The sequence below is a fragment of the Malaclemys terrapin genome, chromosome 15 (assembly GCF_027887155.1).
Source record: "Malaclemys terrapin pileata isolate rMalTer1 chromosome 15, rMalTer1.hap1, whole genome shotgun sequence".
Classification (NCBI taxonomy): domain Eukaryota; kingdom Metazoa; phylum Chordata; order Testudines; family Emydidae; genus Malaclemys; species Malaclemys terrapin.
The window spans coordinates 23,116,769-23,144,202 of NC_071519.1; the positions used below are offsets into that span (position 1 = coordinate 23,116,769).

The 27,434-nt window shown below is 50.5% G+C and overlaps 1 protein-coding gene across 1 annotated transcript in view; it reads right to left on the reverse strand.

Annotated features, from left to right (window-relative positions):
* The window catches only part of SNX19 (sorting nexin 19), a 51,903-nt gene that overhangs the window by 12,601 nt on the left and 11,868 nt on the right, over positions 1 to 27,434 (reverse strand). Inside the window, exons 6-8 of the mRNA XM_054005445.1 lie at positions 26,318 to 26,414; positions 25,149 to 25,299; positions 21,059 to 21,188 (exon numbers count right to left, since the gene is read on the reverse strand). Coding sequence (XP_053861420.1) covers positions 21,059 to 21,188; positions 25,149 to 25,299; positions 26,318 to 26,414 — 378 coding nt within the window. The remainder of the gene's footprint in view (positions 1 to 21,058; positions 21,189 to 25,148; positions 25,300 to 26,317; positions 26,415 to 27,434) is intronic.

Here is a 27,434-nt window from a genome sequence, read left to right on the forward strand (position 1 = left end):
TGTGGGGACACACTTATTTTAATTTACAAGTGGCTTAAACCTGTTCCTAATGGAGGTAAACTAAACTGAAGTAAACCTGGTTTAAACCGAAATACAAGTGCCCGTGCCGTTTTTTGCACCAAGTTAGCTAAATCAGTTCAATATCCCTTAAGGTAAACCATTGAAGCCCCTCACCTAGACAAGCCCTGAGGCCACAATCTCCAGCAGGATTCAAACCCATGTTTGCAAAAGGTGAAAGGAGAGTGTATTAATCCCAGAGCAGCATCTTGCCCCCTCCTCCCATGATCAGTGACTGAATAGCTGCTCAGGAACAGAGACTTTAATTCCTTGAGACCAATTAATGCACCTCCCAGGCAACAGGAAGGTAAAAAGCAAGGCACACAAGACCAAGGGCCATTACACAAAGTAAAACTATTTCCCCATGCTTATTTCCCTCCCCCTACAGTTCCTCATATCTCCTTGTCAATTGCTGGAAATGGGCCATTTTCATTACCACTACAAACAGTTCTTTTTCTCTCCTGCTGATAATAGCTCACCTTAACTGATCACTCTCCTTATAGTGTGTATGGTAACACTATGTTACCATACCATGTTCTCTGTGTATATATATATATATATCTTCCTACTGTATTTTGCACTACATGCATCCGATGAAGTGGGCTGTAGCCCACAAAAGCTTATGCTCAAATAAATTTGTTAGTCTCTAAGGTGCCACAAGTACTTCTGTTCTTAAGACCAAGGTAGTACAATATGCCAAAGAGAATGGTGACACATGGAGACGCACGAGGAGAGACGCAAATATATCCATGCCGCCTGGCAAAAGGTTCTGAGAATTCTGTAGGAACAAAAACAGCTCATTTGCAGGGCCAGGATGGAATCCCTGTCCCATGTACAGCATCACTGCAAGAGCCCTTAGGTGTTCAACATTAACACTCTACAACAGCTTGAGACAGGAAGTGAGGGAATACTACCTCCATCTGAAACTCCAGAGGGAAATGAGAGTGCATTGTTACTCCAAACTCAGCATGACAAATGTATTGCCAGGGTTATTTTGACTAGGCAAAAAATTAATTCTTTGCATTGGTTTTCACAGTTGAGGATGTGAGGGAGATTCCCAAACCTGAGCCATTTTTTTAGGTGACAAATCTGAGGAACTGTCCCAGATTGAGGTGTCATTAGAGGAGGTTTTGGAACAAACTGATAAACTAAACAGTAATAAGTCACCAGGACCAGATGGTATTCACCCAAGAGTTCTGAAGGAACTAAAATGGGAAACTGCAGGACTACTAACTGTAGTCTGTAACCTATCATTTAAATCAGCTTCTGTACCAAATGACTGGAGGACAGGTAATGTGATGCCAATTTTTAAAAAGGGCTCCAGAGGTGACCCCAGCAATTACAGACCAGTAAGCCTGACTTCAGTACCTGGCAAACTGGTTGAAACTATAGTAAAGAACGAAATTGTCAGACACATAGATGAACATAATTTGTTGGGGACTAGTCAACATGTTTTTTGTAAAGGGAAATCATACCCCACCAATCTACTAGAATTCTTTGAGGGGGTCAACAAGCATGTGCACAAGGGGGATCCAGTGGATATAGTGTATTTAGATTTCAGAAAGCTTTTGACATGGTCCCTCACCAAAGGCTCTTAAGCAAAGTAAGCAGTCATGGGATAAGAGGGAAGATTCTCTCATGGATTGGTAACTGGTTAAAAGATAGGAAACAAAGGGTAGGAATAAATGGTCAGTTTTCAGAAAGGAGAGAAGTAAATAGTGGTGTCCCCCAGGGGTCTGTATTGGGCCCAGTCCATTTAACATATTCATAAATAATCTGGGAAAAGAGGTAAACAGGGAGGTGGCAAAATTTGCAGATGATACAAAACTACTCAGGATAGTTAAGTCCCAGGAAGACTGCGAAGAGCTACAAAAGGATCTCTCAAAACCGGGTGACTGGACAACAAAATGGCAGATGAAATTCAATGTTGATAAATGCAAAGTAATGCACATTGGAAAACATAATCTCAACCACACCTATAAAATTATGGGATCTAAATTAGCTGTTACCACTCAAGAAAGAGATCTTGGAGTCATTGTGGAAAGTTCTCTGAAAACAACCACTCAATGTGCAGTGGTAGTCAAAAAAGAAAACAGAATGTTGGGAATAATTAAGAAAGGGATAAATAATAAAACAGAAAATATCACATTACTGCTATATAAATCCATGGTACGCCCACATCTTGGATACTGCGTGCAGATGTGGTCGCCCCATCTCAAAAAAGATATATTGGAATTGGAAAAGGTTCAGAAAAGGGCAACAAAGATAATTAGGGGTATGGAATGGCTGCCATATGAGGAGAGATTAATAAGACTGGGACTTTTCAGCTTGGAAAAGAGACGACCAAGTGGGATATGACAGAGGTCTATAAAATCATGACTGGTGTGGAGTAAGTAAATAAGGACGTTTTATTTATTCCTTCTCATAACACAAGAACTAGGGGCCACCAAATGAAATTAATAGGCAGCAGGTTTAAAACAAACAAAAGGAAGTATTTTTTCACACAATGCACAGTCAACCTGTGGAACTCCTTGCCAGAGGATGTTGTGAAGGCCAAGACTATAACAGGATCAAAAAAGAACTAGATAAGTTCATGGAAGATAGGTCCATCAATGGCTATTAGCCAGGATGGGCAGGGATGGTGTCTCTAGCCTCTGTTTGCCAGAAGCTGGGAATGGGCAACAGGGGATGGATCACTTGATGATTACCTGTTCTGTTCATTTCTTCTGGAGTTTATGGCATTGGCCACTGTCAGAAGACAGGATACTGGGCTGGATGGACCTTTGATCTGACCCAGTATGGCTGTTCTTATGGTCTTAGACCTCTCTGTCTCATGTTTTATCTAGCATCCTCTCTTCCTTTGTAGCACTAAGTATGTAGATTCCCTTTTTAAAAATATACACACTCCTCCTCAGTAAGAGAGAGGCGCCTGGACAATTCTATTCTATTTCTTACACCAGTGCACTACCACTGGGTCTCCGTACCTACAACAGTATTCTTCATCTATATGCTCCAGGTTATTTAAATCCAGGTGCACGCCATGACAGCGAGGGACATATGATTGATCACACCTGTGCCTCATGGGTACCCTAACAGCCCTCACTAACCCCCCAAAATCCTGCCTGAGCTTGCCCTAGCTCAAAGAAAAGCCTCAGAAGGCCTCTTTGGAGTAGAGACTTCCTTTGTTGACCCAATTTCCTAGTCAGGAGGGGACACCTGTGTCTACATACTTCACCATAGTATATGTGAGCATCTCACAACCATTAAGACATTTACCCTGACACTTCACCCAAGGCCACAGAAGGCAGCAGTATTGAACTTGTCCATCTAGATAGTATCAGGGGGTAGCCGTGTTAGTCTGTATCTACAAAAACAACAAAGAGTCTGGTGGCACCTTAAAGACTAACAGATTTATTTGGGCATAAGCTTTCGTGAGTAAAAACCTCACTTGTTGTTTTTGTCCATCTAGATAAGCATCTTATGATAGTATTATTGTTCTTTGTATTACCATAGCCCCTAGGATCTGAGCATCTCACAATCTTTAACATGTTAATCCTAACATCAGCCCTGTGAGGCTGGACAGGGCTGTTACTCCCATTTCGCAGGTGGGGAACTGAGACACAGACATGAGAGATTAAGTGACTTGCCCAAGGTCATGCAAGAAGCCTGTGGAGGACAGGAAATTGATGCCAGGTCTCCTAAGTACTAGGCTAGTGTCATAAGCACGGGACAATCCTTCCTCTCTCAATGTCTATCTCCCAAATGCCAGTCCAGTACCTTAAACCACAAGCCCATCCTTAACTCAAGGTATCCAAATGGAACAATGGCCCAAAATGTAAGCACAAAGCTGCAGAACGTTGTAGCATTCATGACTTTGCAGAATTTTTTTAATGAGAATTTTTGGTTTGTGTGTGTTTGGGCAGGGTGGGGGGAGGGGTAATCCTGCCTCGCTGCTCTCTGGGGTGCACCTGATATGCAGCCAGGGGGATTCATTCCTCCAGGGCCTAGATCCTTCCCCAGGAATAAGTTCACTCACAATAAAAATGATTTTTTAAAAAACGACTAAAGTCACCAAAGCCGCAACTGAATCACTCCCAAAGCCACTGGGGGCGGGAGTGGGGGAAAGAAATGAGGATGCATAGCCAAGGAAACAATTGCTTCAGGAACAGTTAGAGGAATGGAAAATAAAGAAGGAAGATATTCCACACACACCCCTCCCGCCAGCCTCCACTTTCAGCACCTGCCGATGCTGCAATCACCAGAATTTATGTGTTTGCTTCTCCCTCATGCTGTCAAAAGAAACGCACGGAGCTCAGCGCTGGAAAACTTGGATCCGACGCCTGCAGAGCAAACCAGCCTTCGTCCAGTTTGCTGAATTGTTTGCAGAGGACAGACAGAAAAAAAAGAGCCCTCCATAAATCAAAGAACATGAAGCACCCTGAGCCCTTTTAAAGAGCTGGCCAAGAATAGAGGAAAAGAAGTAAACCATCTCCTTGAATTACTGGAAACGTTCGTCTCTCGCTGCCCCGTAAAAAGTTTACAGTGGTTTAAACTGCGAACAATGTGTTCCATACCCCCAGCCCGAGGACAATATGATGAAGTGTTTGTTCAGCAGCGCAGCAGCCTCCATCCTTCAGGGCTCAGCGCTTTCCTGTTGAACAGACTGTCTTGCCAATTTCACACCTGCTAAGCCCACAGCGCACACGCCGCTCTCCCTCGTGCCGTGGTGCAAACCTGGAGCAGCTCCGCTGAAGGCGGCAGCGGAGAGCTATGCCCAGAGTGAATCGAGCCTTGTGAGTTTATCCAAATACAGCAGTGTCTTTTACACCAGGTGAGTCAGAATGGTAACGCTTTACACACACTGGTGTAAACCACTCTACACGTTGCAGGGCAATGGGGCATCAGGCCTTTTCTTTCCCCCCTCTGACCCCACCAGGAGCAGCCTTTGATCACAGGTTTGAGACATTGGGGGCAGTGTGTGTATGAGGGGGCAATACTGCCCCGCTGCTCTCTGGGGTGCACCCGATATGCAGCCAGAAGTATTCATTCCTCTAGGGCTCTCAATCTTTCCCCAGGAATAAAAGCACCAAAGCTACAACTGAATCACTCCCCAAGCCACGGGAGGCGGGAGAAGGGGAAAGAAACCCGAGGATAAAAAAAAAAGGCCCAGGCCCTTCATTTTTAATGACGTCAGACAGTTCCCCTGCTTTCGATAAGGTCTTCATCAAGTGTTTATTGAGCCAATGAAGCTCTTAACAGCGCCCCAGGGAGAGGCTGGTCTCTGTGAGCCATGGATTGCTTCATTAGCCCAGTTCAGAAATAAACTACAGAAAAGCACTGTTAACCCTTCGCAAGCCAATGAAGAAAAAAAGAAATGAAATACTCTTTTCCACAAGAGAGAAGCATTGTTCCCCCAAAACCCTTTTCTTCTCTATCTTCCCAAATGATAGCTGATCTCCCACCCCATGCAGAAGGGAGAAATCAGCCCTTACTAAGGTGCTGATTCTTGAAGCGTCAAACCAAGGACAAAGGATATGGTTAAAACAATCCAGTAACTACTATCAAAGCACAGAGTTTGCTTGTTTCTAGCGGCTGAATTTGGAAGAACAGTTTCTGAAGGAAAAGTTGTTTGAGGCAGAGACACAAAGAGTGGATCCAAAATTCCTGGGTTTTGGGAAGGACTGAATTATGTCAATATCCAATGTGATTTCTGTGTTTGTCTCTCTCTCTCTCTCTCTCTCTCTCACACACACACACACACACACATTGTCATACAGAGCTCATCCTGGGAAACAGAAATATGTACCTGGGCCAAATTGAGAGGGAAGATGGTGTAAGGTAGACTCCCTTACACACAGATTCCACCACAAGCCCCCAGTCTGCACAAAAGTCTAAGATCGTGTAATTTACAAGCCATACCAATGTGGCTGTGCCTGTGTTTCCGCCCCTGTGCAGATGCACTGTACCAGTGTGGCTGACCCCAGTTTCAAGCCAGTGCAAGCCCCATATTACATTGGCGCAGCACATCTGCACGGGTATAAGCAATCTAGACTCTTTCCAGCCTTTCTCAGACTCCTCTCTGAATTCAGAATCCTGGACTCATTGGGTTAATGTGCAAGAACAAGAGACTTGAGGCCCAGAACCCAGCCTCCATCCAGTCAGACGCAGGCACTTCTGCACCATTCATGGACAGCAAGTGATTTGACACGAGAGAGGGTTCAGTGATGGAGTTCCGCATCCAAATTCCTTGGAGTTTGGGCAGGAGGGAAAGGTTGGCGGGTTCTCAGTTTAGCTCTTTGTGGAGAGATGGCCACATCACAATGAAAACTCCAGCATCCTGATGATCAGATGGCCTCTGGGCTATTATTGCAGAGCCCTTCCCAGAGGTTAAAGTCAATTGGAAATGAAGCTTGGCACCAGTTGGGTTGAAGGTTCACATGTTGGGACCGCTGCACGGCTTAGTTGCTTTCTCTCCATGTTTTGTGGGACAGGAAGGAAGTGAAACAGTCACATTTCCCATTCACAGCTATTCAAGACCAGCACAAAACCTCTCCCTGCTTCCTCGAATTCAATTTGATGGGATCTCAACACACTTTATGGAGCGAGAGACAAAACTAGGAGACAGGCCTCTGCGGAGCTGTTGTCTGGAGTCCTCCTCAGCACTCTCCCCTCCACGCCACACCGTCCTTCCACAAACAGGCTGCAGTAGCATCGATTGCTTATGTGGGCATGGATAAATGCCTCTAGCTCCTACCCGCTGCTGAACGGCCAGCGGGAGTAATCAAGTCAGATTGTCACACCAGTCAACTGGGCCCTATTTGCATCCCTCCCGGCTGGGGAAGGATGGCGAGGGAGCTGTTTTCATGCTAAGTAGAATCATAGACTATCAGGGTTGGAAGGGACCTCAGGAGGTCATCTAGTCCAATCCCCTGCTCAGAGCAGGACCACTTCCCAACTAAATCAAAAGAGTTATCACTGCTGAACTAGAGGTGAGAGCCTGGAAGTGATAAGCAGCCACTGACTGGGAGCTAGCGTCCTGTTGGGTCCTCCCAAAGCAATTACAGAGCCAGCACTGTCTTAGGGAGATGGTTGCTCTCAGAACAGGGAGGAGCCAATTGAATCTATTCAGGGCACCCAGCGCTGTGGCATCCTGGGCCAAGCACACGAGTTAGGAAGAGCAACATGGGCACAAGTAGTTGTGCAGCTTTTGAAGCAGGGAAGTTCTTGCTTCTTTTGTGGGGAAAGAGTGGCCAGTCGTGCTGCAGGTGTCCTCATTGTGAAAAGAATTGTGCAGTCGCTTGCGTTACATCCTAAAGGCAGCAAGACTCAGGTTCATCCCAGTCTCTGGTGGTGGGAGGAGATGCCATAGCCAGCAGCCTGCTACTGGCACTGCTCAGTGCCTCAGTCCCACCCGTTCCAACCTCGATCCAGGTTTCCCAGTGGCTTTGCTTTGCAGGAATGGCATCAGTCTGAATCAAGGCTTTCACCTGATTAGTTTTCATGGGTTTCAGCCACTAGCAATCAGCAGCCTTCACCTTGCGGGGGTGGGAATTACAGCTTGTTTTCTGACTCATGACAGTGTCTTGTCCCAGGCTGCAGAACAGAAGCAGGAAGAGAACCCAAGAGCCCGTGTTCCCAGTCTCCTCACCAGAAGGGAGGCAATTATAATAGAGGCAATGCCTTCCCCTAGCAGCTCTTGTGTGTGGTGCAAGGGAAGGGGGAAAAAATCACTCGCCCACCATCACACAGGCCTCTCCGCGGTGGGACACGGAAGCTATTCTGTGCCAGCAGAGCAAACATCATTGTTTTTTAGGTCAGGCAGTGACAAACGTCTCCAGTCGCTTCAACAGGGGGAGGAATGTTACTTACCCATTTAGCAATCTGGGCAGGACGCAAGCCAGGACAAAACCCTCTAAAAATGCCACAGGGTCTGAAATGGTCATAAGAGGGAAGCACCTTGGTTTTGTGTCTCATCTGAGGAGGGCAGGCAGGGATCCTTGGGGAGGCCTACACTGCAGTCTCCTCAGCTGGATATTCGCTTCCGCTGTCTTTCCCTGTGTTCCAGATGGCTCTGGCAGACAAGCTGCTGAATCACCTGCCTCAGGCCATCTGTTCCCAGCCTTCAAGGAACTACAAAGTGCAGGTGCTCCAAGAATTTAGGCCCATCCAAAAAGCCTGGCAGTGTGAGCAAGCCAGTTTGCGCCGGGTGTTTGAGAGGGTCAGGCAGTGCTGTGCATCTGTGGTCCTGTATAAAGTCAAGGGGAGCAAGGAGGCTGCCAAGTGTTTTGTTTTCACCAGCTGTGCTGGCAGAAAGAGCTAGCGAGAGAGACTGAAAAACAAAACAAACCCCCAAAGTTATGAGCTCCTTGAATCACACTCATATTTTCAGAGGTGCCCAGGATGGCTAGACTGATATCAACCCATTCCAGCCCCAGTTCCCAAAGCCAAGGGGGCAGGGAGAAGGTATAGCAGCCCCTGTCAGCACACCAAGTCAAGAGAGCCCAAGCGGCTGTCCAAGGGACAGCCAGTCCCTAATCACTGCGGGAGATCATCACAGCTGCATGTCGTGTTCCCCACCGAACGAGGGGAGGACGATCAGCAAAGAGGCTTTGATATCAGAATAAGCGATGGGGTCCTTTCGATTGCAGCGGCTTGAAGTTGAATGGCTCTAGTTCTGCGGGCCACCTCACAGCTCTGGCCACTGGCCTCAACTCTTACCAGTGGTACCCTTTGCTGGTCCAGTCCTGAACCCACTCACAGCTCTGCTGATGCACCTCACTCCTGACCTGCAGCATTCTCCCCTGGGACAAGTTGGGGCTGGGATTTTCATTTCCAGCAGCATGCAGCAATCCTTTCCGGCCCCAAAGGTTTGAGAGATCTCACACCTTAGATCCACCTATGTCCCTAAGCCAGAAGAGCTATTATAATACTGTACTCAGGATGTTATGCAGCCATAGTGATGTCTGAGCTCTCAGTGGGTCATGTAAAAGGAGGCAGCATTTCTAGTGGTTAGAGCAGGACACTGGGAAAGTCCCAAGGTTTTGGCACAAGACCACAGGCTGACCCCAAGTTGGCTCAAAACGAGTCTGGGGTCTGACTGAGAAGCTCAGACATGGCACAGTGAAGCTGAATGGCGCTTTGACTTAGACGGACTGAGGCTGGGTCCTATCCCAGTTGCAGGGAGATGGGTGTGGACAGTCACTGAGCCAACCCAGAACAGCCTGACTTGCTCACAAAAAGCCTTCGCATGGCCTCCGGTGTCAGAAGGCTCAATCGCCAGCCCACACAGGAGAGGAGAAAGCCTCCCACTGAGCCCAGATACTGCAGCACTTCCTCTCCCAGGCTGTGGGTGCTGGACACAGCAGAGACAATCCAGCACTGCTCTCCTCTATCTAGATAGATTACTTACATTACCACCCCCCTCCATCACTACAGTATCTGAGTGCCTCTCCGTCTTTAATGTACCTACCCTCACAACCCCTCAGGGAGACAGCCCAGTGCTATTATCCCCATCCCCGTACAGCTGGGGAGCTGTGGCACAGAGAGGCTAAGTACCTTGCCCAAGGTCATGCAGGAAGTCTTGTTGGGGAGAGCAGGGAATTGAAGTCCCAGGTCAGTGCACTAACTACTGGTCGCCAAGATGAGAAGAGGGAATGGGATGAGGAAGAAGCTCAAAGGAGATGAGATGGAGGATACAGCCCTCTCCTATCCCACCTCCTTTGGCACTCTGTGAAACCCTCCCTTTATTTCAGGGTGCGACTGGCAGATATCTGTCACCCCAACAGCTCTGAGCAAGTTTCTCCCCTCCACCTGGTCCACACAGGGATGGTATCTGCACTAAGTCCTGTCTTCTGAGGGCTTGTCTTCCCTGCAGAGGTACTTGAGTTCCCTGTGCGAATAAAACCCCTTCCCTCCAGCGCGCTGGTGCTTTTCACTCATGTTGGCTGGCCTGAGGAAGGAGACAGGGAACAGTTCGAGTTAGCACAACTCAGCAGCTGCTACGGCCGGTGTTCTGCGCAGCTCTATTTTGCAGCATGGCCGCTCACCCTCGTCAGCAGCCCATCCTGGCACAGGGTTGTTGTCCAGTAACACACACGGGCTGGTTTGCAGTGTCGATGGGCTCCCCTAACTGTGTAACCAGTTTGTCTTCCTCCCAGCTCCGTGAGTAGTGGGACATCCGAGGATGCACTGCCCTCCTGGGGCACTCGCTGTGGCTCTGTGCATGCACCCTTCAGGCTCTATCCCCTGCTGAGGCACTGTGGGATAGCCGTCCAGATTTTCCCAGAATGCACCAGTACAGAGGGAGGTGTGGACATGCACGCTTGACAGGCACCTGGTTATGATGGGAACAAAGCTGCTGTGTGGATACAACTCCCTGGTGCTTTGCCTGGCCTATTTTAGTGGTGCATCCTCTCCTCCCCTCCCACCAGGTTTACCCACTCTCGTGTGAACAGCTGCCTGGCCCCGTTCTCATTCGACCAGTACCGGGGTGCTGGCTTTCCCAATGCAGAGCCCCCGGGGGGAGGGCTAATTAAACCGGCCACCCAGCTGAGCTAAAAACCCAATCTGAGATGAGGCACGGAGGTGAAGTCTGATGGGGTAGACGGGCCAGGGAGGTGATGGCAATTTAATGGTTGTCTTGGCAACCAGGGGCCTCATTGTTCACGGTGACTTTACCTCAGTGGGGAGCGACCTCCATCGTGGTCAGCTCCAAGGCTGATCGGAGGGCCAGGAAGAGAATGGAACAGAGCCTGGGTGGGAATGGACAGCCCCAGGGCAAGGCCTCTGTGCAGGTTGGGGAGGAGGGGGGAATTCCTACTCCCCCCCCCGGCCACATATTCATCCCAGGCTGCAGGTATAATGAGCCCTCGGGCCATCGTTTGAAAGGAGAATAATAAAAGTTGGAATAACCTGGAACCAGGCAGGGTCCCAAGACACTGCAGCTACCACTGGCAGCCCAAAGGAACCCACCTCAGTTAGGAGGAAGAACCATGTGAGGCAGGTAACGTGTGAGTGTGTGTTTGGGGGGGGGGGTTTGACATTAAAGTTGCCCTAAGAGACCCTTGCCTAGAAAAAACAGATATCCAATAGATTCAGGAGATGGGGAGTGGGGGGGGGGCAGCAATGGAGCACTAGAGCATAGGACGCTTTGTGACAGGGAGGGAGATTTCCCCAAAGCAAATTATTTTAAGGGCATTGCTAGGAAGAAAAACAACTGAAGGACAAAAGCTTCATCCTTGGTTGCATCCACTGTGACAGCTTCAGGGCCATCTGCAGGGACAGAGCTCAGGACCACCTGCTCCAGAGCCGCATGCCTTCACCGTCTGACCTAAGGGAGCGTTTTCATGAGCAGCACTAAAGGTCGGGTTTTTAACCTCTCCGGGCCTCATACCATTGGAAGGGGATGTGGCCATGTGCACATACAAGACTTCTAGCCAGCAGAGGGCAGTGGTGACTCACAGGTGGGGCCTGGTTCCCTGCACTCACACCCCACTGAGATCAGCAAGAGGAAGGGCAGAATTTGGCCCAGGGTGCATAACACAAGAAAGATCTTGGACTCAAAGCACAAGTCTCTACAGCTTGAGCTAAAGAGTCAGGCTTTGTGTCTGGGTACCCCTATCGCGCCTCTGGATTGGTGAGGACATGCTAGTGGGTGTCACTAGCACTAAGGAGCGAGGGGACTGGTCTAGGGTGGCCCAACGGGGTAAAATTAGGAGTCATAAGGGGAGACTCAACCAGTGAACAGCAGGTGAGGTTTCTGGACATGGGGATGGAGGAAGACTCTGATTAGTTTCCCCGACAGGAAGCAGGATCCATCCCATTATTTGGGAGATTTAGCACTGAACAAAATGCTAGAGAATAGAGTATAAGGTATAATGTGGACCTGGCCAAAGAGAATGGCTAAGATGGCCGACAGCAATAGGCTGGATTCCCTCTCTAACTTCCATGGGTGAAATAAGGAGATTTAAGGGTAGAATGGTGTTAGGTTAAACTTCTTCCAGCTCACAGGAGGGTAGAGATAGAGACACGACAGCATCATCAAAGCAGCGCTTCATCTGTTACCAGCCACACGCCCTCAGATTGTTCATCCACCCCCAAATAACCACAGGCCCCATCTTGGTGCTACATCCAACAGCCCGGGTATCTCTAGCAGATCTGTCACTCCAAAGATCAGGGATCCAGGTGTGCGTGTGTCTCTCGCTCCAGCTCTTTATTTAATTCTGTTCCTATCTTCCACACACAAACGTCTGACCCCACACATTGATTCAGCCCCCGCCCCTCCACCCATCCACATGGACAATTAAAGGCGAGGATGGTGACTTTAAATCACTGGTCACTTGTGATATCCCAGGCTACAGCAGACAGAAAGCAGCAGGCCAGTGAGACAAGAGCAAGACTAACTCTCTAGATAGGTCTTGTTTAATACCCATTGGGGCCAGTAGGCATCGTACGCCTGGGTCAAGAGAATGTTTTTCTAGGCGAGTGTTGTGTGGCTCTTTTGAACCTGAAGCAGTGTAGTTCCCAGAATCCATTATATCAATAGGGAACTGGCCCAAATTACAAAGAAGGTCTGCGGTGTTGGGATCTGGAGCCCCATTAGTGTGAATCTAACCACCCCTTTGCTCAGTGTGTCCACGCACCCCCGTTCTCTTCTTATTCCATCCATTCTCAGCTGTCACCTCTATGTACCCACCCAGCCTTGATCACCACGGGGCATGCTCCCTCAGCGCCATCCCAGCTACAGCCCCTTTTAGTGACAAGAGCCCCTCAGCTGCACAGCTGCCAGATCCTTCCGAATTTTAACTGTCCAGAGAGAATCGCAAGTTGGCCGGCAGCTCCCCCTTGTGCCCACAGTGAGAAATGCAAAGCCAGTGACCCCTCTTCACCCTGCCAAGGCGAGAGAGATGGCATCGAGAGAGCAAACCTGAAGCCAAGAAACAAACCTATAACTGGGCAAACTAGAAATTGTCACCCCCATCCAGGAAAATAAAAGGGATAAATATTGCGACAGGATTACAGCACACACATGTGTGTGCACATGTCCTGGGGGTTTCTCTCTTGCACTTTTCACTAGCAAAAAAAAAAAAACAACAACCAGTTTTGTGCCAGTGCCCTCCATCTATCCATACAACAGTACCACACAGGCAGCAGCAGAACGATCTTCCTCTATCCTTCACCAATGCCCCTTGGCTCCGACTACCTCCCGGGGTAAGAGGGGCCATTCAACTCTCTCACCCCTCTACTGAGATGGCTGAGATCTAGACTGAGACCCATCAAACTCGTTTCATAAAAGTTTATCCAAAAAGCCATCAGATGGCAACAGCTTTTTGTCACCATCAGCCTGGCCTGGACTCAAACGAGTGAACGGCTTTGTAGTTTTCTGAGCCACTCCACAATGGGTAAAAATCATAATGCCTCTCAATTCAAACATGGTGGGCAAGATGTAGTCCCAGCGGACAGTGCACTAGACTGGGACTCAGGAGACCAAAGTTCTATTCCTTGCTTGGCCACTGATCATGGGCATCCTACTTACTCTCTCTGTGCCCATTTTCCCTCCTGCCCTTTGTCTGACTTCTGCACACAGACTAAGCTCCTTGGGGCAGTGGCAGCCTCATTCGATGTTTCTGTTCAACACCTCGTACAGTGGGGCCTCAACTTCAGTTGGGGCCTCTTTATGCTGCTGGAATATAATTATAAAAGCTGCCTACCGCCCACCTGGGGGGTGGACACCCCTCACTCAAAATTCCAGGATCTGCAGGGAACTTTTCAGTCAAAGTACGTGAGGTTGCAATTTTGTGGCAGGTGAAATAACTAGAGGGCTGCACACTTCATTGCTTCTGTAGGCTCACACCAGGGGCTCCTTGTATTCCTTGATTCCACCCCTTTCCCACCCAATGCTGTGTATCACTCTCCCTTCTCCCTCTATTTCAGGGCCTCCCTGAGACACCTCCAGCTCCTCCCTCATGCCAGGGGCTTTGTGTGACCCCTCATTCCCCCCTTCCCCACAATGCCAGGGTCCCCCAACTCAGAACCCCAGATTTCTCAGAGGCTCAGAGAAGCAGCCCTGGGATCTCAGTCTCCCTTAAAGATCTAGGATGGATCCATCCCCACAAGGACCCTGTTTCCCAATCCTGGCTCAGAGGCCAGCTGGAATTTTGGGAGAACCAGCAATGGATAGAATCCATACCAGAATAACCGAGCCCACGAGGCTGCCAATATCCAAAATGGTGGAAAGTTGGCAAGGGCAGCGATCTCATGAGATTCCTGCCACACGGAGCCTAAACATCACTGGGGCAGCTCGGAAGATTTCAGTGCTGGTGAACCCAGATCCTTGCCCTGGGTCAGCCTCTAGCTTGAACCTCGATTCCCAGTCTAAACCTCATGCAGACCTGAAGACCACCTGGCTGGTCCCACTCATCAACTATCTAGCTAGGCTAACTCCTACCACAGCTCATTTTTCACTCGCTCTGCTCCTCCGCTATGGACAAACAGGGGATGTTGATCCCCAGGGATGACAAGGTGGTCCCTTTGCATCCAGTGCTCACTATAAAGGTGCCGAAGGAGGGGAACAAAGGCCAGGGGAGAGATCTGGAAGAACCATGCGAGCATATGACCAAGGGAGCCTCAGGACAGGAGATGCTAATCGGTCATCCAAGCCAGGGATGCTTTTCATTTATTTTAACTCCTGCTCCGTGCCCCCTATAAAGCCACGTGGAACCTGACACCATCAAAGCTGACTGCATATGCCCACGCTTCCCTTATATACACATGCGTTTCCGAGCCTCAGCACGGCAGCCCCGCTCGGGTTACCAAGTACAGACAGCCAGGATGTGATGAGACACAATCTCTTTTATCTTTGGATTAATGGGTCGTATAAAATGCACGCCTCTCTTGTGATGTTCAGGAAGGGGTGGGGGACGACTTACTAGAACAGCTTATTGCAAAAAACGTGATAGAGATAGAAGGCAGTGGGGAATGTTCAGACCTGGATCCAGAATTCTCCCCAAACTGGGGGTGTTTAGATCCAGAGTCTTAGAACATAAGAATGGCCAGACTGGGTCAGACCAATGGTCCATCTAGCCCAGCACCCCGTCTCCAACAGTGGCCAGTACCAGAGCTTCAGGTGGAGTGTACAGAACAGGGCAATTACGGAGCGATTGACCCGTCTTCCCCTCCCAGCTTCTGGCAGTCAGAGGTTTACGCTCGCCTTGAGAATGGAGTTGAATCCTTCCAGATTTGGCTTCGTCTCTAGATTCCCCTCCTCACCCAGAGTCATCTACTTGGAAGTAGACATGCTCTGCAAGAGAAAGCGAGCACTTCTCTCGCTCGGGCTGAAAGGAGCAAACCCACCAGAGAGGGAAAAAATCAGAGCAAAAAACCCCAGATGGTTAAAATGATCACGGCAGCAGGAGCGCTTGTGGCCACCAGACTCCCTGTGGTATCATCAAGAGAGACCCCGGGAAGCTCACTGACCCGATACAAAGGGTTGCAGTGGTGGCTGGCGAGGAGCTGAGCAGGTTGACCAAGGAACTGGCCATGGGACACATGACACAGAACAGCCAGCGAGTACCAACTTATTGATCCAGTCATCAGGGCTTCCTGACACCTGTGCTATTGGCAATGGGACATAGCTCACGGGCCATCAGAATTCAGGCAGTCTTGGCTCCATTAGAACCTACCCTAGGTGGCCACCAGATTTCGGGATTCTCTAGCTTCATCAGCAGGGTTTCAGGGCATTGCTCTAGGGTTTCTGCTCCCTCCACCCGTAGCCCTTTTGCCATCGCAGTAACACACAGAGACAGTCTGCACACTACAGATACAGCGGTACAATCGGCACACATGAACTCTGCATGCTGGGAGCACACGGCACAGGCCTGCTGCACCAATCACGTCCACCCCAATAACCATGCTGCAGCTCTATTTGTCCTGGACCACAGGCTACAACACCTTTTACTGGTCCTGCAGCACCCATGCTAGGAGCCCATTACTCCTGCATCCCAAACCCGCTGCTCTGATCACACACGCTTGTTGCACCCACGCCGGCAGCCCCTGCCACACCCACGCTGCGTGATCTCTTGCGCAGCCGCGCGACACACCTCTTCCACGCGAGCACCAGGCTCTTGTTGCGGCTATTTGCCACACGTTTTATACTTGGGCCGCCTTCACCGCCATCGAGAATCTTTCAGCCTCCCCTGATCATCACAGCACCGCGGAGCCTGGGAAACACAAGAGGCGATGCCAGGAAATTCCACAGGCAGAGAGCACGAGCGTTTTTAGAGGCAAAGCAGAGACATTATCACAAAGAGGAATCAGAGGGAGGTGAGGAGAGTCAGGTTTGCGGTGACTGGAGCTCACTCCCAGTGGCTGTTCTGTAGGACATGACATGGTAGATCTCCAACATTCATGGCCACTAGCCAGTGCCCTGGGGCAGATGTCCACAGCCCAGAATCTACCACTACTAGCACCGAGTGCCCCTCATTGAGGCCTAAGCATAAATGAACCAGGAAATCTATTTAAGTGGCTCATTTGCAGGAACCACCACTGCCTCAGCAAGGGGCTTGTGCCAGGTTAGGCCTTGATGGTGGCCAGCTCAGGCCAGGCCAAGCCAAGCTCCCACCTCGCCTTGGTCTTCAAAAGGTTCCACAAACACCGCCCCCCCCCTCACGCTTTGCCTGTTTGATTCATTTGTTTTAATCTTCTGGCACCCAAAGGTGGCTCCATTCCTGGATGCCCTGTGGAGCTGGCTCTCGAGCCCAGGGCACATGGATGGGCACTTGATTCTGAGAGACCCGAAACCAGGCTCCCCCATCTCTTCTCCCATTGGCTAAGATCCTAAAATGGAACCCTGAGTGCGCCCCGGATCTAGGCTGTCTCGCTGTGCCCATCACTGTGGCACCGGGGTGCCTGTCCCTTTGACACAGTAGCAACCGCTGCCAAAGGGGACAGCTTGAGGGCAGGATGCGGGGATGCAGCCACTGGGTGTTCGGCCTGTATTTATATCACTGCACTGACTCACCCATTCAAAAAGGGACTTGGACTGTCTAAATGCTTCTAGTTCCTGCAGCAATACCCCAGAAACCAAGAATAGCCCCATCTCCGTTTGCAGACAGGCCCCTATGCAAACTCTGAATTCACTCCGACAGGGAGGACCACAGCCCTGTTTCCTCCCCTAGGGCTAGGAACATTTTTTGCTGACCCAAGGGAGGAAAGAGACAGTTTAATAAATGAGGGGCACAGATTTGGAGCGGGGCTGAGAGTTTGTTTACAGACGCAAGCTGAGCGAGCAGAGAGGGTTGTACAAACTGGAATCTTTTCTTGGCTCGGGGTCGTCTCAACTCCCAGCTGCCCCTCACCCCCACCCCGCTTCTCCCTGCGGCTCCAAAAAAGGACCACTCCATGTTACACAATTGGATGTGCTCGGCACCACTGCAGACATGCACGCCTGTGCTCCCTTTTACTTAACAATACCTTTTTCGGTCATCCAGCTTTTCTCCTCCAGCCTCCTGTTGCCATGAAACTGACAGTCTGGGGAGATTTATAGCCCCTGGCTCCAGCTGCAACTATTCCAGCCAGGGAGAGGAGGGAAAGAAGGGTGGGGTGGGATATTTTGGTGAGGGAAGGAGGGGACTCGTTACTAGTTAGCAACGGCATCTGGCAGAGGACACTTGTAATTTCAGGTGTAAACTGAAGGATGCTATGGCAATTGGTGCCAGGGAACAGACCGAGAGAGAGAGAGGGAACCGGTGAGGAATGAGAAACCGCTGCAAGTCACTAAAGGATGGAAGAATGTGGGTATAAAGGGGGGGCAAAGGCATCCCTAGTGCAATTCCACTGATTTCAATACTATTGCACCAGGCAGGGGGATCTGGCCCATTGCATCTGGATCATTCAGCTGCACAGGAGGAATTCTAGTACTTGCTGGAGAGAAACTGGAATGCCCATGTGGGTATTTGCATCAAAACACCAGGAACAGCATGTTCCTCGCCATTCAAGAGGAGTGTACAGCAGTGGGAGGCAGTTCTGAAGCAGCAGCGCCCGCCAACACCCTCTCAAGCGCTAAGACCCCAATGGGGAATCTTGTGAAGCAGGAAAGGAACCCTCTGGGGGCATCAGAAGCAGCACAACAGGCTATACATCTGACTCTATGTAAACCTTCATGCTTCAGGGCATAAACCAACTAATAGGGGTCAGGAAGGAAGATCTCCCACCCCCCGCCCAATGGACAGGTTATTCCATAACTGCCTAGAAAAAGGTACTTGCACCTTCCTCTCGAGTAGCTCATACTGGCCGCTGTTGGAAACAGGATGCCAGACTAGATGGAGCATTAATTTGCTAATGCTATTCCTGTGCTTGGTCTACACTAGCAGAGAAAAGGGGCTGCCAAGGATCGAATAGTTCATGCCACAGAAACAGCATCTAACATCTGCTCCTCCCTCTTAGGGCTACCCAGCAGCAGTCGGCACCAGAGTCAGGGTGCCAGGGCTGCGGCTGTATTTAGGTTTGACCTGTTCAATCAGGAGTACAAGAATGGCGAAATGCCTCCAACCCAAGTCTGTGTAATGCAAAGCTCCTGAATCATCGTCATCAGGGACCCAACCCGGGTCTTAAAGCCTGAGCTTCTACGGCCCGAGAGACAAGACCCACATTGGTTAGCCAAAGCGCTATATGTGGCCCAGCCACCACTAGAGGGGGACAGAGTGCCATACTGAGTGGGCGTGGCTAGCACCTGTTCTTATCACTCCTCTAACGAGGGTACGTCTACACTGCAATTGAACGATGCAGCTCGCGTCTGCATACCCACACTAGCTTCACTCTAGCGAACGTGGATAAAAATAGCAGTGAAGATGCAACCGCATGGACACCGATGCGAGTCAGCAATACCAGGACATACCCAGGTTTCTGGGAGGGCTTGTACAGCCCATGCCAGGGTCTGCGCCATCACGTCTTCACCACTATTTTGAGCTATGCTAGCTAGATGAGAGCTAATGCAGGTATACCTGGGCAGATCACGCTACCGTCCGCAGGAGAGATGTACCCCGAGGCAAACACAGGCTGCTCTCAGCTCTGCGGCAGGTAGCAATGCCAAGAACACAGAGAAATGGAGATTCCCACCGTAGCGCTCCGTCACAGTCAGAGCCACCAAGCGACTTGTGCTGCTCCCGCAGAAACACCAGCGCTGACCTCCCAGAGCAGAACATCCACGCGCCTTCTCTGACTCTACCCCAGCTCTCATCCCACACTGGAGCTGAATGGCGCTGAGAGGCCCAACCCCCATCCTATTGCTCGTGCTGCCCATTACGTCAACCAGAACAGCAAAGGAGAGAGAAGTCCGAGCAATTAATCTATAGCACCAGTATCCTGGTAACAGATCAGCTGACCTTGCAAAACAACCCCCCTCACCCCAGCCTTCTGGGTCGCATCAGACATAGATTGGAAGTATAGGCCCCTTCCAGTTTTGGATCTGATCCAGACACAAACTGCAGAGGGTGGAGGTTCGGCTCTGTGGGTTTTAATTCAAAAACCTCCTTCCTCACCCTACAATTCAAGGGTGCTGAGCACTGGACTGGAAGCTCTGCTTTAGTTCTATTTCCAGGGGAAAACAGTGCAGAACACTCTGATCTGGGCACTAAAACAGGTCCCTGGCACTAGGCAAAGGCCCATGGAGACATTAGGTTTGTCTGACCCTGAATCTCTAACACAGACTGCATGGAGGGGCGACACACCCAGCCTTCCGAACACAGTTCTGCTCGGGATCCCCAGTTTCGGCACGAGTCACAGAGCCAGTCAGGTGCTTAGCGTGTGAACACTTCTCTAGTAGAAAAGGAGTCGGCGTTGCAGGCTCCCTGGATAACGGGGACGCAGTGTAGTAGGAGGTGATAACCTGCAGTGTCAGGACCTGGTGCCTCTGTGCTCACACACACAGGGATCAGGTTCCAACTCATTACTCAGCTAGAAAAGCCGACTGTGGAGAAGCTGTAGCATTTCTCCCCTTTCCCCCCAGAGGAGCCAACTTTCTAGTGGCTGCTAGAAGCCCCAGCCTGAAAGGGCTTTGACAAACTCCCCTGACACAGTCCTTGGGGAACATCTGTTGCACGAGAGGAAATGCTTTCGGGCTCTGAGCTCTGGCTCTTTAGAAAAGCTTTGCCGTTTACCTCCAAAGACCAGATCCTCAGCTGGTGTAAACCAGTGCAGCTGCGTTAACTGATTGACATCAGCTGAGGATTTGGCCCTAGGCATCCCTCCTGGGAAAGGGAGATGGTACGAGAAGAGCCACTCCATATAACCAAGCTAATAGCCAAGCAAATGACCCCCTTTTTCCCAGCTCACACAGCAGGAGCCATATTTTTAAGGACACAAGGTTGCAGGACGTGCGGCAGGTCCAGCCAAGCTGTTACCACTGCACAAGAAAAGTGAGCCCTCGCTCAATGCATACGCCAGCCAAGGACGGGGCTCTGAGCCAGCCAGACTAGGGAAGGTTTGGCACATCCCGAACCAGCCACGCACACGTGGCATTGCAGGAGGGAGGTTTACAAACACACCCTGCTCAGGGACAGTGCGTGCATTTCTTTTTGGAACATCAGACAAGGCACAGCTGTGACCTGCCCCTTACTGAGAGGGAGCCCGTGTCAGTGGAGGCTGGGAGTCCTACTTCCCTGGGGTATTGGGAGACTAAATTCATTAATGCTTGAGGAGATTAGTAGCGACTATCCTCCACTAACGTAACTTCCCTCGTATTCCTACTGGGGTGGCTGTTGCTTTTACCAACCCAGATGGATCCATGACCCTTTGAGAGCACACACTGGACAGCCAGGAAGCAGCCTTCACTGGACATGCTGCCCTTCCCGCCAGGGACAAAACCTCCCACTCCAAGAGCCGGGCACCTGGTGCTATGGATCAGTCCTTCCTGTCTCTAAAGGGAAACGACCCAGGGCTGCATTGCCAGCGGAGACCGGCTCAGCTCTCTCCTCCCTGGGGATGTGAAGTGCTGCAGAGATCTTACCTTTGAATCAGGGACCCAAAGAGCAGGTGCAGCACCTTCTGCATGTTCTCAGTGCAGAGCCAGCTCCAGTGATCCATCAGCAGCAGATGCAGCAGGTCCAGAGCCATGTCTGCCAGGGGTGTCTCAGAACCTGCCGGGAGGTAGGGGGGGCATGTGAGAAAGCTGGCTCGCACCCACGTCGCTTGCTGCATCAGAGTGACACCACAGCTCTGCAGTCACAGCAGGAACACTGCACTCCTGAGGCACAGATTCCCTTCCTTACAGGACCCCAGTTACCAGCTCTCTAGACTCCGGCACATGCCGAATGCTGCTCCTTGCCTAGGGACATGCCACAACACCCCCACCCACAGCCAGTTCCCCTGACATCTGCATTTAGTCCCAGCTCCAGCCCGGACACAAGAGCGCTCTCCTCTGCAGCACCTGCCTTCCAAAACACCCCTCGGCCTCTCTCACCTCCAATCCAACCCCAAACAGCCCCCTTCTCCTTCCCGCATCCCCCATAATACAGAGTAGACCAGATCTCCAGCTGCTGTCACTCGCTGCCCCACCGACTGCACCCCCAGCTGCGGGTGTGAGGCCGGGGGTGTCGTTTACAATACATGGGTATAGCACCTGGCACAATCGGTGTGGTTTGTAGGAAAGGCCTGGTGACAAATAAAGCCACATCGTATGGTGCATATGGCCAATTCCTTAGTCACGCATTCCCATTCCGAGCGTGAGGAGGCGTTGGCTAAGTGGCTGGGCATCCCCAGTTCCTCCCCAGTGAGGAGAGTGGCAGAACACGAACGTATGATAGGATTAAGGCTCCCAGTCGGTGCCCTCATTGCCCGTCTCCATACAGCCCCTAAGCGGACATGGCACTTTACAAATGCAGAGGAGACACGGACCGTGCAAAGAGCTTGCAAGCAGAATAAGACAAGATCAAAGGGGAGACAAGACATGGGGCAGAGGTTTCCAGGGGAGGGAACCTGGGACGAGGAGAAGAGATTGCTTGGAGGGGTGGGTGCTGAAGGAGGGATTGGAAGGATCTCAGACTCGGAGACAGCCAATAGGACAAAAAAAGCATGAAGACGAGAATGGGGAAAGGAGGCAGAAGGAGAGGTATGGGGATCAGGAGAGGAAACAAAAACAAAGACGTAGGCAGGGGATACCACCGGGTGGGTACTGGTGGGGGTTACAGGGAGGAATCAATGGGGGGAATTCAGGGATGGCAGCATGATTGGAACAGGTGGGGAGGAAACCAATTTCAGCAGCTAGAGTTTGGACTGATTGAGTGTGGAGAGAAGGTGGATGTAGGGGGAGGTTAGCTGGGCTTTTCCTAGGCATGCCCCTCTCTGCTCCCAACCTGAGGTTTCCCGGTGGTTTGGCTTTCTGGTTAGCACTGCTGGGCTGCCATCTTGTGGCAGGCTCTGGTCCCAGCATCGACGGTATCCCAGCACAGAATGGAACGGTTCAAAACACGAACACATCAGCAGGGATGTGCCACTGTCAGACCTCGACAGGGTAACCGGGTCTGTTCCTCAGGGTCCTTGGACTCTCTAACCAAATTGTGCAAGCTTCAGATCTTAATTGCAGTTAGCCCGTCTAGAGAACTTTCGCACCCCTAGATCGCAGGGTACGCGACACAGGTGGGAGGCGTTACTTTCCCCATATTACGGGTGGCCAAACTGAAGCACAGGTTCCATGTGCTGACCTCCTGTTCCCCTCACTGTCCCAGTCACAGACCCTTCATCCTCTCCTGAAGCTGGAGCACCTTTCAGAGTCCTCCTGCTCCTGCTCAAGTTACTGCACAAAAGGAGAGTGGACAGGGGTTTTGCTTTCATTCCTCGCTGTCAGTGAGCTGACCCCTTGCTCCCATCAGACTGGACGCTAATTGTTTTCACATGACCGTCTAGTAAGATCGGCGGCTCACATTTGGCCGCCAGGTCCTTCTGGGAATCATTTCCTCTCATGCATTACATTCCTCTGGGGCTTGGATTTGCTCTAGAAGGGCCAAAGCTGGTTGTCACCACGCGCAAAAACCAAGGCAGCGCTACACGACAGATCATGAATTAACCTTGTTTACTCCCTTCATGTCCATTCCCCCAAGCCTAGGTCACTGGCTGGCCAACCTCACTGTGCCCCCCTCTTCTGACAGGTCACTTACTCAACAAATATGGACTCTGGTTGTCCTTGGCAAGCCATTTCGCAGACATTCCCCTTCTCCTCCCAGACCATTCCGTCCCTTCGCTGCTTCCAGGTCTGGTGATGGCTCAGATAAGTCAGCATCATTTACGCAAGACTTCCACGAGAGTTCAGCTAAACACGACTCCTTCGCGTCTCACTTGTTCTGTACAGACCAGTGACCTCAGACCTGACAGCCCTGCGGTGCTATGTATTCACATTCATTAGAGGCAGGGCAGGCACCGCTACCTATACATAAGGATGCCCCACACTTCCTATTATGAGACCGTGTTTGCAATTGATTATAACTTAACCAGCCTTTAACCATTTGGTCTGTAATCTTCCAGGCTGGGTGTCTGCCTCAAGATGAATTTTTTTGGAAAGTTTCAGCTTAAACAGTTCAGCCGCATCCAAGAACAGACTAGGGAAAAATACATCGTTTTGCCCATGTTAAAAATATTCTTGCAACTGTCTTGTTGAGAAGCTCTAGTGTCCCCATGCTTGGAGCAGGGACTTGAAATTTGGCAGAGGTCACCCTAGTGTCACAGATGTGCCTTTTGCTGGTCCCATTAAAGCCATCCAAATTTGGCCAAGTTACAAACCTCTGAAAGACTGTGTAGTATATCACATAAACGCAAGGGGACTGAATGACAGCTGCACAGGCAACCTTAATTCTGGCATTTCCTAACTTTTGAGTTCTTGACTTTGCAACTTTAATGTTCTTTTAATGGAGGGTTTTTTTTAATGCAATATTGAAACTAAAATGTATTAAATGTCTCCCTCTCCCGCTTCTAGGAAATGCATCTCTATAGTAACGTTCAGCAGAGGAACTCCAAGCTCTCCATAAACATTTTTCACATCTCAACCTGTAGGGTACAGAAGTGTCATTCCCTCCCTGGTTGCCTGGAAAACAGGGAACAAGGGCCACACAGGTGGAATAACTTGCCCAGGGTCCATCAGGGAAAAACCAAGCAAACGGGAGTCCAGACTCATACTCCCAAAGTATTAGACAACCCTGTTCTCTGCAAACTGCCTTTGTTACTTTCTCTTGGATATGTTCTGTCATGCAAAGCAGCAGCACGTATCTGCCCAGGTGGGAATTTTCAAGGGTGCGGCCTCATAAAGATCATTGTGGTGCTAATGTTGAGAGTCATTCAGATTTTTTATTGTAGACGGGGTGTAAAAGAGATATAGATATACGAACAAGTGAGTCATCAGCTCCTGCACCGTACCGCCAATAGGTTATTTTAGAGAAACGCAAATGAGACAATGCTGGGCATGGTGGGGGGACAAAGCGTGAGACTGGATCACTCCCTTTCAGCATGTAAAACTAAAAATATTACTGTGTGCAAGACTGTTCAGGCCCTTTTCACACCATGCAATGGCTTTCTCTCTCCAGCTCCTGGGTAGCAAATTCCCAAAGCCTGTTCTATGCTGGGTGGAGCAGTGTTTGTTTTCGTTGGTTTGCAGACTGTTGGCCACTAGCTATTAATTATCACTGGTATCGCAGTGGTGCCTGGAGACCTCAACCTGGGAGTGGGGCCCCATTGTGATGGGTGCTGGACATGCTCGGAAACCCAAAGAGGTTACATCTAAGTAGCTTGGAGCGAGTGAGGAGTTTTGAGAGAGCCCTTGCTCTCTTGCCACAGGACAGCGTCAAAGAGATGACTGAGCCATGCACTCCACACCCACATGGCTCTGATTCTTCCCTTTGCTTCCAACGACAATCCAGCACACAGCTGCTTCCCAGCATGGCGCTAGAGAGGTCTGGTTGTTTCAATCATTAATCAGAGTGCCAAAAGCATGACAGGCAAGGAGACCCCAAAGGCCTTATGAGATAAACAGACTGACGAAGATGGGGGAGGCATGTAACATAAAAGCCAAGTGATGGGGTGGGGTGGAGGGGCATTGGCAGGCAGGAGCTTACCAGGGTCATCCTTCTGGCGCACCGTCTGCTGCAGAATGTACGTGGGGCCTGACCCCTCAGTTTCCGGGGCCTCGCTGGACATCGCCTCCAGCAACTTCTCCTGCTTCTGAATGAAGGACTCCATCCCGGCCAGGGACAAGGCGTCAGAGACCTGAGGAAACAGCCATGTGTCAGGGCCACAGCACTGGGAAGCAGGTGGCTAAAACGGGCAGCCCATCCCATCCAACTACTCTGCATCATACGAACAGCTAGCCACTGCCCTGAACCATAGCCTCTCCCGGCTTCCGCTCTGCGTAGCCCTGCTGAATCCAGTGGCTCCCATCAGGGCACACTGGCTTGTCCATTAGCACCGCAAGCATAAAAATTAGATCACAGGGAGTCACTGTTGCTGCCATTCATTTTCTATTTCAACCTGCAACATCAGTTCCTGCTTCTGGGCTCCAGAACCATGCCCCAGCTGTGCCAATGCATCTCATTCCTGTCTTGCAACATCCTTTGTTATTTCAGCCCTAGATGCCCAACCCACCTGCCTTCATCTCCAACAACCCTCCTACCCCAACCAGCTCTGCCCTTTATACCAATCTCATAGAACTGGAAGGGACCTTGAAAGGTCATCAAGTCCAGCCCCCTGCCTTCACTAGCAGGACCAAGTACTGATTTTGCCCCAGATCTCTAAGGGGCCCCCTCAAGGACTGAACTCACAACCCTGGGTTTAGCAGGCCAATGCTCAAACCACTGAGCTATTATTTGGACTGCGGTAGTGCCCAGAGTCCAGGGCCCTGTGTACTAGGCGCTGCACAAAGATACAACAAAGAGATGGTTCCTGCCACCAAGGCCTTTCCTCACCTGCAGCCCCCCTTTACTACTGCAGCCCTGGTCTCCCCAATAGCTCTGTGAATGCTCTTCCTGCTTGGCTGGTAAGAATCCTGCTAGGCACTGGGCCCCTCTTGAACTAGCCATGCAACTAGCTTCATGTTGGCTCAGACTACCAAACTAGTTGCACTGGTGACCGTCTCCAGCAGCAGCAAGCAGTGAATACGCTACATGGGGTCCCCACTGCACCACATCCCTTGTACACCTAGATTTTTCCAGTTCGGCCATCAAACAGTCTCCCAAAGACCCATGGTCCTGGCCACCTGACCAGCATCCTCGTCAGGATCCGCACTCACAGTGCTGCCCTCCCTCAGGCCGTACAGGATCCTCTCATGTGCTTCGGCCACGCTCAGCACGGGAGCAATTTTACTGGACGGGAACCTCAGCCTGGTCCTGGGGAAGAGAGACAGACCGGAGTTTAATGCCTTGTCCTTAATCTGATGTGAGGAGTTGCTAAAGCTTCAGCTAAGAACACAGAAAGCCACCCTGCTGTGAAAGGAAACCAGCTCTGATCTATCCTGTAACCAGGGCCAGATAAAGGGGCAGGCGACTGCCTGGGGTGCCAAGCTTGGGAGGCACTGGGCTTGGGGTGTTGTTTTTGTTGTTAGTGACAAAAGGGAAAGTAGAACATTTGAAGTGACATGTTTCAAGCATTCCGTATGCAGATTCATTTTTCACTAGCCTCCTAGAACATTCTGGACCTTTGTAGAATCTCGTGGAACCTTCCAGACTTTCTGAGAACTGTATTTTCCTCGAACCTTCTAGAATGTTGTCAGCCAGGCCCTCGCTGGGTAGGACGTCGCAAGTCAGTCAGTGAGGTATAAGAACGGAGTGAAGTGAAGTAAGAGCCCAGCTGCGATATTGTGAACCTTGTTCACATGGCTGACAACATTCTGGGAAATGTTGTTCTCAGAAAGTCTGGAAGGTTCCACGAGATTCTACCAAGGTCCAGAACATTCTAGGAGGTTAGTGAAAAATGAATGAATTACAAATGCAATAAAAAAATAAGGTAACAAATGGGAGGGGGGGCACCAAAGATGCTCCTTGCCTGGGGCGCCATTTGGTCTAGGGCCGGCCTTGCCTGTAACCCCCAGTGGCCCTAGGCAAACCACTCGGTAGGTATAATTTCCAAAGGTCCTAGGCAATTTTTGAATGTATAGCAGCATCGGATACATACCATGAATGGCCCTGTACATGCCACGATAAGCCCTGTCAAAGAAGCGCTTGTATCATGCTATAAAAGGGGGGGGTCCTGCAAAGGGAGTCGCCATAAGGGCTTACAGACCACGTGGGTACCCAGAATACACACTCCAGGTGTCTGCAACACAGTGATGGTCTAGTGGTTAGCAGCAGCAGCCAGGGCTCCTGGGTTCTATTCCCAGCAATTCCATTGACCTACGTGCAACATTGGGC